Raw genomic sequence first — 13,080 nt, forward strand, 5'->3', positions numbered from 1 at the left:
TTTAATATTACCAATTTCAATAATTTTAGTTTAATGTCGTGAAGCTATTCAAGGGTTAACAAATGCCATAATAAAAAAATGGGACTATATTTAAACTAAACCTTCGAATTTCTGCATAATTGAATTAACTATTTGATTTCATTCGGGTAGCCAAATATATAACGCAATAAGCATTTGCTGTGGTTTTCCAATTTACACATTTATAGTAACGAATGACGAGATCATTTTCACAAACGGATACCCGTTTTATGAAATTCGTTAACTTTGGAGTTGACATTGATGAAATATTACAACATGATATTGAATCATTTGTTGTACGTCATGCGGGAAAATATGTCTCTAGTGTATGCACTGTGTTTCTAATTCTACGAACTAGTAATTGATTTCCAATAAGCACAGCTTTAAGAATTTAGCTATCATCTCATATCTGGAAACTAGAACATTAATTACGTTTGTGATATACACATTTTATATTTTTCTGCAAATAAATATTTCAAAGTGTAAAGGTACGTACATATTGTTTTTTTTTTTTTGGTTGTATTAACTTTCCGTTCAGAAATATAATAAGTGTTGGTTAAACGATGGGTATAATTAAGACATGTAAGCTGAGAGTAGCTCAAATGAATTCATTTAAACATATCGATCGTACTGGTCAAATATATAAAACACTACTTGAGTTCTAAAGATAAACATACATATATATATTTAAATAACTGCTACCTTACACCACTAAAAGGAAGTAAAATCGGATTTAGTTATTTGAGTAAACTGAAAGTACATTACGTATAAAACACTTACTGACACGGTATCATTTACATTAATTTATTCTCGTATGAGGTAAAATAGGAGAATTCACCGATTTTTTCTACTAACTTTCAGAAAACATAACTATGACCGCTATAATACCTTCCGAATCTACGAGCTACAATGTATTCATTGTACATGATGATGATCAATGGACCAATGAAACACTGTTGACGCTTCTCGATGATGAAAACATAACATACTTGTCCTTAGAAAATGATGCCGTTCCAGGAAAATCTCTACTGGAGAATTTTCATTTTCTAATCAGTAAAGCAAAGAAGATTTTATTCATTGTTTCGGAAGAATTTTGTCAAAATGTGTATGGTCAATATATGGTTGATATTGCATTCCAAGTGCATTCAACAGAAAACATACTCACAGTTATAACGACTGGCAATTTAGGGGTAAAAGGGTTAGGCCGACTGAGACGCGCGCGGACATTTGATGCAAATTCTGAAAATTTTAGCCATGAACTACTTAATGAAATAAACTCATATGTTCCCGAGTTTTTCGAAGTTCTTTCCACTGGAACACTATTCGACTTGTTGTTTTTACAAGGCTTATGCTTGCAACACTTCAGGGGTGAAATATTTGGTCTAATAGTAACTGCTTATGATAAATATTTAAAGGTAAATCTAGACGAGTTCTCGGGACATTTAGACATCCACAATAAATACAAAACAGCGGAGGTATGTGGACAATGCAATTTTCTCTGCAGTGTTGACACGAGTGTGAGCCTGGCAGTAAACGATGATGTTTCTCTGGGGTCCTTCTCAGAAAATATGATAAATGCTTTTGCAAACATTTGTCAACATGTTTGCGACGCTTCTCACATTCGAACTAATTGGGGCATTGTTTTATCCGTCAATGGATCGTTTACACAAAATCACCAGGCGATTGTACCCCATTTCTACAAAGCCGTGTTTGCAGCAATTAATAAAGAAACAGAGAAAAAAGTGAAAGTATTTATGCCTGTGGAACCAGACTATGTTGAAATAGAGAAAAGATTGGCATCGTTCAACAATAACTGGGACGAAGAATCGCTTCCAAGAGCAAACGATATGGCAAAAGCCGGGTTCTTCCTTACGGATAAACCGTGCTTTGTAAAATGTCATTACTGTGGTTTAAATAGAATACCTGTACAAAAACATGATGAGCCTATTCGTTTACACGCTAAGTACACAGTATGTCCATTTATAAAGGACTTGTTTCAATTAGATAGCACTCCGGTTGAAAAGCCAAAAGAAAGTGTCTTTCCGATAGAATCATATAGAACACTATCATCAAGACTTTCGACCTTTGAAAAACTAGAAATCTCCAAACCGACGACAAGAAACCACAAGACTGAAACAAGCAAAATATTTGCAGACGCTGGATTTTATTATAAGGGTATAGATACCTTGTTGGAGTGTTTTACTTGCGGATTAAAAATAATTTACAAGGACAATATTGTAGATCCTTTGGTCGTCCACGCTGACCTCTCTTCGAACTGTTCGTTTATACTCGAAAAGAAGGGAGAGTGTTTTGTTCAAACAATCAACAGTGTCAAGAGGCTGAGGGGTTCCGGGCAAACAGTCATTACATTTCTTCTCAAGAAATTTGACGGAATGCACCACCACAAGAGCGAGACGACATTATTCAATTTTACGTTCTGATGTCAATTGATTTCAAGTCGTTGTAAAGAATACCATTTAATATATTTTGGATTTTTTATCTAATGAAATTCTTGTTATGTGTGTGTGTGTGCGTGCGTGCGTGCGTGCGTGCGCGTCATACCAAACATAATTTCTACGTAGACGTCTTATCAAGCCATCCGCAGCGGGGTGCGAGAACAGCCGCCACAGAGACTTTTTGATATCAGACAGACCTCTGGTTTACATTGAAATATAGAAGGATTAAATTTTGCTTCAACCATTTTTAATTTCTGTTTTGATATTTAAATTTATCACTGTTTCTACGGTAAAATTCATTTATCTTTCCAGTGGTGTATTTTTTATCAATGTAACACTTATTCTTCTTGCTTCCAATTCCATTTGAAATCAGCCATACTGGTAGTATTTTCCTGTGTAACCTACATAAAATGCAAGCAAAACACGTTTTTCGCTAACTTTAAAGGACATTTAATAATGTTTCTCTTCTGAAACAAATTTTATCACTGTTATGACATTATGAAATTATAACAAACAAGGAAAATGATGATACAAAAATATTTAAAGTAATTTAGCAGCATCTTGCTTCCAATTGCATTTAAAAATGGTTAAAATTGCATTTTAGCGACCCTGTCCAAAATGAGTTACTATAGTATGTTCGGTTAGCTGATAAGATACTCCGTAGAGGAGGCAAAGATGTTTGAAGTATAATAGCTGGAATACCAGTGTATGGCTTAAGTTTATCGACTGATTGTTTTATAAATAAAAGATAAAATATTACCTTTATTGTATTTTGAGCTACATATAGTTTATTTTATGTAAAAGAAAAACCAGGTGTCTAAAATTACTGTGTATTATTTGGTAAATTGTCAGAGCCACGTGTCATTGTTACGGTCAAAGAATGACAGTTTATATTTGTAAATTGTCATAACCACGTAAGTTTAAGAATATTTTATTGCAAATGTAACACAATATACATTTATACACATACAGGCAGACATAACAACACAAGCAATGGGATATTGACGGAAGTATTGAAATACTTATTGAGTCAACCTCCGGAAAGATAATATTTACAATACTATGGATGGCTGTTAAACTAATGTGTAACACATTCTTAATTATTCATGAAAAGGGGAAAAAAACTAAATGAAAAACCAAAAAAAAGGGAAAAAACAACAAAATGCTCAGAAATGGAAGGTAAAGATGAAATAAAAGTATTAGTACGTCGCTTTTTTAGTATTTAGAATATTTTAGCAAAATTAGGTAACCATAAAGGTTACACTAAGAAATAGTACATAGAAAAACTATATTCTCTAGAATGAAAAGGGAAGGAAGAAAATATGTAGCGGAAATGTTCAGCTGCCCCAAATCACTCCTAGCTTTATATACATAACAGTCTTATTGTCTGGAGATAATGACAGCGTAAAACAGTATAGGGGTCAGATCACAAGTCAAGCGAACCTATGGCTTCCAATGATAAATTGTTGGACAGCTGTGAAGATTTGTCTGTTGTCAGTATCAGACAGAGAAGTATCACCATAAAGTAAGGTGTTAACTGTGATAGACTGGGTGAAATTACCAAAGTTAACATTACATGCCGAGAAAGGTAATACAGTCTACATTCAAGCAAAAAATGTGAGCTGGTCTCGGGTTGTCCGCAATGACAAAGCGGAGAGTTAACAATATTACGTAAGAACAGATGATAATTAAGACCACTGCATTTCATACGAAGTCTAGCATGAAGAATTTGTGCTTTTCTACTTCCACAGTAATAATAAGAGGGAGTTTGACGCTGGTCGGCCTTAAGACGCCTCTTTAACACACTAAGCGGCGGTGCATTTTTGATGTCATCCGAAAGATCGTTCCATTCGCGCACAGTCAAAGGAAGAAAGGAATTGAAATATTGTGAAGTGCGAGATGCCACCGAGCGGAGATCACCGGAATTGCGAAGGCTGTAGTTGGAAACTGAATTAACGACTGGCGGGACGAGACTGATCTGATACGAAGGAGCAGTGCCTCTGCACATTTGAAAAAAACATGATAATTCTGTGATCGCGCCTTCTATCTTCAAGCGACCTCCAATTCACCTCTAGTCTTAAGTCATGCAGTGATACTAGTTTGGTGGCTCCAGTTACGATTCTGGCACACTCATTTTCAATTTTGTCAAGTTGTTCCTTTTCATATCCTGTGCAGTTGTTCCAGATTACATCTGCATATTCCAAAATCGGTCGTGCCATTTACAATCGTTTGACAGAGTGACACCAAGATGTTGATGATAGGAAACCTCAAGAATCTTGAGTCCTGCCATAAAGAGAGGTAGATGTAAATGTTGATTTGCTTTGCGAGAAAACAGTAAAGATTCAGATTTTGCAGGGTTGAACTGTACTAACCATGTATCGGCCCATCTGGATATTTTCCGGATGTCCGTCTGTAGTAACTGAGTTGCCTGTTCAGGTTGGTCAACAATAATATAAAGGCTAGTATCATCAGCAAACAAGCTGATCTCACTGCCAATGTCAACTACAATGTCATTAATAAAAATCAAGAACAGAAGAGGCCCAAGAATAGATCCTTGGGGGACACCAGCACCAATACCTTTCCAAGTAGAAGAGGTTCCAGGAAGGATAACCCGTTGGCGTCTATTGAAAAGATAGTTAGAAAACCATTCAAGTAAAGATCCAGTAATACCTGCATTTTGTAGTTTTACAAGAAGACCACGTTAATGCAAATGCGATAGAGGTCTGATAAACCAAAAATTATAGAACTTAAATATGTTGCTGGTGTCTTAAATTGTTATTTCTTTCTGTATTGTTACATATTGTAAATACGTTTCTTCTTAATTGCTACAAGTAAACGTTTTCACAATGTCAGACTGCTTTACTCCATTTCATAGCCTGTACTCGAAAAATGAACTTTCATTTAATAACCGGGTATCTCCGCCTTTTAAGAAAAACTTGAAACAAAATGTTATTTTAACACTAAATGTTACAAATCGAGTTTTAAAAGCCGTTGTTCAAACTGCTCATGGTCAATCAGAGTTATCTTACCTGGATATCTTTAATTCACAATTTGAATATTTTCAATGAAAATTTCAATCACATATCACTGTTGAAATTGAATTTTTATTATCTTTTATAACAAAATTGTATAATTTACATGACTATAATTACATCAAAGCTATTCTTCTTCATGAGGTTAATTATTGATTCTGTTCATATATTTGAGGTGATCATGAAAATATTTTATCCAATAAAATTTTTGCATTAATTTTACTCCTATTTCTTCCTTCCTATTATTCTATAGATGATAATGACAACTGTTTACTTTATTGGTGACAAGATACGTTGTTACCTAACAGGTAGATTAGGAGAGAAATTCACATATCTAATGTGTCTTATCAAAGGTAAATACAGGGTACTGCCCCTTGATGAAAGAAGTCTTTAGTGTTACATGGTGTGTGTTTTCCAAGATTTTGTTGTTGCATTTGTTGACTTACCGACATGCTTTCTATTGTTTTCTATTGTCAAATGTTTTCCAGATTGTTAGTGCATAAATCACATCATATTTTATAATGATGTATTATTATTTTTTACAAATTAATTTTTTACATGTATTCCGTAGCGCCTAAATTTGCGAATTGCAACGTACAGTAAACTGAAGTTCTTATAGCTTTTGTCATTCTAAGTAAACATATTCAATATTTACATACCTATCTTGCCCAGATACAATAGGGTTATATAACAGCTGCCTGATCAGCGACATTGTATTTGGCTGGAGCGGATTGTACAATGCTCGATCACAGAAGTCGCGCTAACGCCGAATGTGATCTGATCTAGCAAAATCAATAACAGCCGAAAACAATATTCCAGATCAACAGATCAAGCTACTGTTATAACTGACACTTGTATTATAAACCTTCAAGTTCTAAAAAAGTATTATAAATCAACAAAACATAACCGTAACGTTACGGGTGATGTTTCAAATTGGAACTCTTTCATTTTGTACGTCTTTGGAACGGATGACGGCATTTTTGTTTACGGATGCTCGCGCTTACTTTATACAAAGATTAATTGAATGCGCAATGAAATGTTCAGAATGAATCATTATCAATAGTTAGAACGGAGAATAGAATCTTCCAGGCTCGCATTCCATTTTTTAAAAAAAAGTTTTTTCTGTTTGAATTAATTAAAGAAGCGCATCATGAAAGAAGTTCGGGCACAAGCAAAACACCGAACTAAATTTCAACATGTTACAACACGGAAATTGTTTGTATTTACTAATGAAAGTATTCAATGAATATTGTACTGTGTAAACCAATTTTGAAATCCTAAATGTATATACAGGTAATTCACGTGATCTCTGATTTAGAACCATGTTTTCTGAAATGAAATGAAGACAAAAGAAAACCACAAAAGGCGAGAATGTTCTATATCTTTCTTTTAAGTAACACGGTTTGTTTTCTACAGACTTTAAAAAAATGCATGTTACATGTTTATGTGTGTACCGAGTCAATGTTGTGAATCTGCAGATGACACAGTTTTACAAACCTTGAACTGAATTTGAAACACTATTTTCATAAGAACTGTTTATGTATCATTGTCACAACACGATTGAAATCATATCAACATACTACGTAGCAGACTATATAGTTCGATTTTTCAGACTTGAACTATATTATACCCGTAACAATTAAACGTATATAAAATTATGTAACTTTAGATGCGATATGAATAATAGCGTTTTAGAGCCATCATCTTTTATCTAGACAGTGGGGTATGTACAGAGTAGAACAGCTATATACATATGTTGTTAAAAGCTTATTTTAAACATTTTTTTTCTCACTGAGTATGTTGGTGTGTATTTAATACCTGTTTTGAAAACAAAAACATTACTCGTTAAGATGAATCGACTAACGTTAATTAATTTAATAGCCTGAACAGCAAAGAAAAAAGGAAATGAAAAGTTCAATGAATGAAAATCACAAACAACAGGATTTACTTAAACAAGCAGCTTCCAGACTTCGCTTCCTTGGTGACGATCTACAATAAAAGGTACGGGGAAAAAGCGAGACTCGTAAAAAGAAGGTGATCGTTCAGTTGTTATTCCAGCATCTTCTTCAGCTAATGATGAATTCACACTGAGATATATTTTATGAACGGGATAGGTAACACGCAGCTTGTTACTTAAAATGAGTGTTATCATTGCATTGACAGGAAGATCCGGAAAGTAATTTTATATCAAATAAATTAGATTCAGACTTCAATCTATTTCTTGGTAGTACATATTTCATATCTTAATTATCCGAATACTCATTCTCAGCAAAAATTTACTTCTTTTACGCATGCACAAGCTTGTCTCAATAGGAACGTATATAACTGCTTTGGTAAAATATGTAGGTAACCGCTGCACGTAAAAAGTGACATAGATATTAAACCGTTTGGCTTGACTTAACATGTTGTCTAAAAGATACAAATCAAACAGTTTTACTTCGACTATAACTTGGATATTATTGTAGCCATGTTTATAATGAGTCATTAACATAGCTTATATCAGATTTTTAACAGATGCAGTAATATTTCGTACAGAAATCAACCACACCAATGACAATTTCATATCTACAGGAGTTATTTGGAAAAAGATGACCTTCACACGAGGTCTTTCATTCAGTTCCAAAAACAGAAGTGAGCACACAGCGCGGTATGCTATTTTGGAACGAAGGATGTCTGACATGTTTGTGAATCAAAGGGTTAAATCATGCGATTTGATAATATCGACGTAAATGAATTCTGAAACTTGAAAATATCAATATATGTTTGAAACCTTAAAATCAAAGGTAAAACTGATGCACAGCAATTCTTACAATGCAAAATAATCACATAATTAAGGTAATTCTGCACGTTTGGGTCGAAATTTTTGCTACAATGTAGAATTCTTAATTATTAAACTCTGATTTTTCAAAACTGCAGAATGTACCTAGGAAATTCAGCAAATAAAACGGATAAGGCCATGTGCTTGATTTTTTTTAGACTGATTTGAAAAATTTGGACCTCACACAATTGTTCATAATTGAAGTCTACTGGAAAATCATAACTTTCAAAACATTTTCGCGAATGGAGATTTTTCTACAATGTAGATTTTGATGAAACTACGTCTTTTATATTACTTTATGCTGACGATACAGTTATTTTTGCCGAGTCTCACGTCGACTTGCAAGCGGCATTAAATGCCATCCTAGCTTTTAGTAATATGTCAGATTTAAAAGTTAATCCTAGTAAAACTTAAGTTGTAGCATTTTGTAAGTCTAAAAGAACATTACAGAAAGAACATGTTTTCTATTATGATGGTGATAAAGTAGATATTGTTGGTGACTTTGTGTATCTTGGTGCTGTGTTTAGTTATAATGGTAAATTTGCTAAGACCAAAGTCGTTTGGTAGATCAAGCTCGTAAATTAATGTTTGACTTATAAAGAAATCTCGTGAACTTAATCTAGCTTACTCTTTACAACTGTATTTATTTAACTCAATAGTTGTACCTATAGATATTGTACCAATTACGTTGGTATTACCAACGCAGATTATTTATATACATTGCTTTTGATGGTGTATGAAACATAGAGGTTCAGTTTAAGATTGAAATATTTTTCTCACGTGAACAAAACTAGATGCAATATTTACACAAATGGCATATTCACGAAAGAAAATGTAAGATATAGTGTTCATGAGCGAAGATATTTTGATCTTACATGTAAAACAAACATATTTTCTTTTTATGTCATGTTTAGATTAAATTTACCCATGTGAAAATACCAGATATATATTTCACTCTAAAATTTCGATGATTCACTGAAAAACATATTATAAATTTTATTCACTTCTGTGAATACGTAGGGGAAAACTCCTGGATTTAGGTCTAGAGACCTGTCGGATAGAAGCACCAAACATTCCATATTAGCACTGATGCATTGCAGCTAAGTTTTAAATGGGCGGGACCAAGAGGTCTAATTACTGTTCAGTAGGAGAAGTCGTTTAAAGAAAAATATGGACAACAGACGACGGTCTACGCGCTTATAACAGTTCAGGTGAGTGAAAAAGAAACGAAACAAAGGAATTAAACACAATTGTCCTGATACTGAAACTATAATTATTAATGGAAACCTATCGCTTAACATCAAATAAACTTAAAATAAATAATGGATATTCAAGATTTCAGAAAGTCATTGAAAAAATCCAGCACATTTTAAAGTTACGAAAACACGAGTACTTACTTTGTTTAGTTCTGTTTGAGTGTCTCATTTAATTACCGATTGGCTTTTTTACAAGTAGAAACATTATTCACATAAACTTACTTTCAAATGAACGTCCATTCGTATCAGAAAAATAAAAAGAATGTACATATCATCTCTCACATTGGTTTTCAAACGAAACATTACAAGTTTCGAACTTTCCAGCAAAAACAGCACCAATGTAAATAAAATCTGAACATATTGTCGAATTTTGGTTTCTGTTTGAACCATTTCGCTTTTTCGTCTGATTTTGCAGTTTCAATGTTCTGACAGTCATTCCGGCGGTTTTTATACTTGTAGTATAAACTTGTCACAGCTTTTTCTTTCCATCTGTATCTCGTCATTTTATCCTATATCTCTCTAATATGGTATAACACGACATTTTAACAATGTATATTTTTCGTACTATGTAGTCTTTTCATTGTCGAAATGTATTTACATGATATCATCACACTGAAGAATGAGATATATGAAATTTATCAATAATTTAAGATTTTACTTTCACCTTATGTAATCCACAAAGTCACGCAGAAATAGAATTGTTTCTCCGAGTAAGAGTTGTCACAATGTTACAATGTCATCAAAAAGTATATCAGACACTTGTATATCTTTTTTATAACTTGAGTGTTAATCATCACTAAGTAATAGAAAGAGCATTGAAACTCGAGGGTAAACGATTTGTACGAAGGGGCGTAGCCCCCGAGTATAAATCGTTTACCCTCGAGTTTCAATGCTCTTTCTGTTTTGTATCATAGCCAATAGCGTAGTTCAGTAGGCGTTTTCCTTGCCATATACAGTAGTTCAATGAGTGTTTATAATCCTTGCTTTACAAATGTGTAAACCCCAGGTAAATTAAACCAATACAAGAGCAGAAAATTAATACGATACAGTTTGCTGTCTGATGGGTCAGACACACCGGCATTTAGAGTTATGCACTTGATCAGTAAAGGTGAATATTTACTTATGACAAAATGGACGACGGGCTCGATGCAATTTTGAGTCAGGTGGCAGAAACCGCGGAAAAAAACTACTATGAGTTACTAAATGAAAGTAGTGACAATTTATTTTTATCTCAAGTACCTCTGGATTGTTACGATATTAAACAGGATAATAACATTGCTGAAGCTTCCTTTGATCTTGGATTAGACTTTCTGTTCGAGACTGAACAAAATGCAGTATCTGACGACAGCGCGTTGCTAAAACCACAGAGTTCGGAAATGAAATGCGAAAGTGATGACCGTTTCGGCAAACCGGTCACGGACAAGGAAATTGAAGAGCTTAAATCCTCGAAACGAAACAAAAACACCGCCAAAAACACTCGGTGGGCGTATAAAGTTTTCGAAACCTGGCGACAACACCGTGATTCGAATAACATACCAGAACTTCATTCTATGGACAAATCAGTGTAGTCATATTGGTTAATACGTTTCGTAATGGAAATAAAAAACCAAAAAGGAGAGGATTACCCCCCGAAATCTTTGTATCTTGTCATGTGTGGACTTTTAAGGCATTTACGCGAGCATGGAGTGCACGACATGAACTTTCTTGATAAAAACAATCCCGCATTTGCTGAATTTTATTCTGTACTGGATAGTAAAATGAAAAATCTGCTAGATCAAGGCCTTGGCACTGACACAAAACAAGCCGATCCAATTTCTGGTGATGACGAAAACAAATTATGGGAGTCCGGTGTTTTTGGCTTGAAAGACTCTAAAACTTTGCAGCTGACTGTGTTTTTTTATGCATGCAAGTTGTTTGGCTTAAGAGGTCGTGATGAACACCGTGGTCTTCAATGTGACCAGTTTGAAATTGGTGAAGATAGTGAAGGACGATTCATACGATTCATTGGCCGAGGATCTAAAACCTACCATGGTGGACTAGGCCAGATGTCTATAAATAACAAAGATATAAAACACTACTGTACACCAGGTATGCAAATTTTTATTGAGCCTTCTACAGTATTTAAACAATTTTACGCATTGCTTAAACACTCGGCTGAATTATTTTATGTTAATTTATTAAGTCAGCCTACTTCTTGCATTACCGTTCAATTCCTTGTCATTTATGCACATTTAAAAGCATATTTGAGCCGCGCCATGAGAAAAACAACATAGTGGTTTTGCGACCATGATGGATCCAGACCAGCCTGCGCATACGCGGATCCATGCTGTTCGCTAACGGTTTCATTAATTGCAATAGGCTTTGAAAGTGAACAGTGTGGATCCTGGCCAGACTCCGCGGATGCGCAGGCTAGTCTGGATCCACGCTGGTCGCAAAACCACTATGTTGGTTTTCACATGGCGCGGCTCATTTTACCATTTTAAGACCTAGGGATGTAAAAACACTTCGACTTGGTGGGCAGGGGCGGATCCAGGAAAGTTCTCCTTGGGAAGGGGATTCCTACCAAATTCTACCTGCGTGGATCCCTCTGAACCCCGCTGGAACCGCCAGAGTCTGGAAATTGGTTGGACCAGACTAGTGATAGGAATTTAATTATTGCAACCCCAGTAATTCATTGACCATAAACTATAAAATGTCACTCTCTAGGCTAATTTTGTTTTTAATTCACAGGTCCACGCTGCATGGCCACGCATTTTGAAACGTATATAAATGCCGTAGGTAACGACGGTGATTTCTACAAGAGGCCTCTTCCTGCTATGCCTGGAAACTCGATCCGGTATGGACATCAGCCAGTCGGTGTGAACACTCTCACTAAATTCATGAAAGAAATAAGTCAGAGGGGATCTTTGAAAGGTGTATATTCCAATCATAGTGGGAAACGAACATGTGCAACCAGCATGTACGAAGCTGGTATAGACGAGCAGGATATTATGGACAGGACAGGTCATAGATCTGTTACTGCTGTCAGAAAGTATAAACGCTTGAACGATAAAATCCGTAAAAAGGTGTCCAATGTACTGGACCCAAATTCTGACGTCAGCTTATCCATGTCGAAAAGGAACGAGCAAAGTGACGATGACAAAGAAATTAATCTTAAAAACTCGCCGTGCCATAAGAAACAAAAAGTTCGAAATGCTCTGTCGGAAATTACAACGAAATCTGGAGTAGTTAATTTTAGTGGATGCACTTTCAATTTTTAACATACTTGATGTGTTGAAATACATTTTTAATCTTGAAATCTCGCCGTGCCATTAGAGTCGGAAGTTCAAAATGCACTGTTTGAAATTACAACGAAATCTGGAGTAGTTAATTTTAGTGGATGCACTTTCAGTTTTTAACATGCTTGATGTGTTGAAATAAATTTTTAATCTTAAAAACTCGCCGTGGCAGAAGAGACGAAAAGTTCGAAATGTACTGTCTGAAATTACAATCAAATGTGG

General features: G+C 34.8%; 3 protein-coding genes across 3 annotated transcripts; all 3 read left to right on the forward strand.

Moving 5' to 3' along the window:
- The first annotated feature begins 267 nt into the window (after positions 1 to 267).
- On the forward strand, positions 268 to 3,233 carry LOC128547309 (uncharacterized). Its single transcript, XM_053519604.1, has 2 exons — positions 268 to 506; positions 880 to 3,233. Exon 2 carries the CDS (start codon positions 891 to 893, stop codon positions 2,457 to 2,459), a length of 1,569 nt encoding a protein of 522 aa, XP_053375579.1. The 5' UTR covers positions 268 to 506; positions 880 to 890; the 3' UTR covers positions 2,460 to 3,233.
- Positions 3,234 to 10,710: 7,477 nt separating this feature from the next.
- LOC128547534 (uncharacterized) lies at positions 10,711 to 11,148 on the forward strand. The gene has a single exon (XM_053520510.1). It carries the CDS (start codon positions 10,711 to 10,713, stop codon positions 11,146 to 11,148), a length of 438 nt encoding a protein of 145 aa, XP_053376485.1.
- On the forward strand, positions 10,719 to 12,847 carry LOC123535904 (uncharacterized). Its single transcript, XM_045318665.2, has 2 exons — positions 10,719 to 11,668; positions 12,311 to 12,847. The coding sequence occupies exons 1-2, from the start codon at positions 11,173 to 11,175 to the stop codon at positions 12,838 to 12,840; spliced, it is 1,026 nt and encodes a 341-aa protein (XP_045174600.2). The 5' UTR covers positions 10,719 to 11,172; the 3' UTR covers positions 12,841 to 12,847.
- Positions 12,848 to 13,080: the final 233 nt, after the last annotated feature.

Source organism: Mercenaria mercenaria, chromosome 12 (genome assembly GCF_021730395.1).
Source record: "Mercenaria mercenaria strain notata chromosome 12, MADL_Memer_1, whole genome shotgun sequence".
NCBI lineage: Eukaryota > Metazoa > Mollusca > Bivalvia > Venerida > Veneridae > Mercenaria > Mercenaria mercenaria.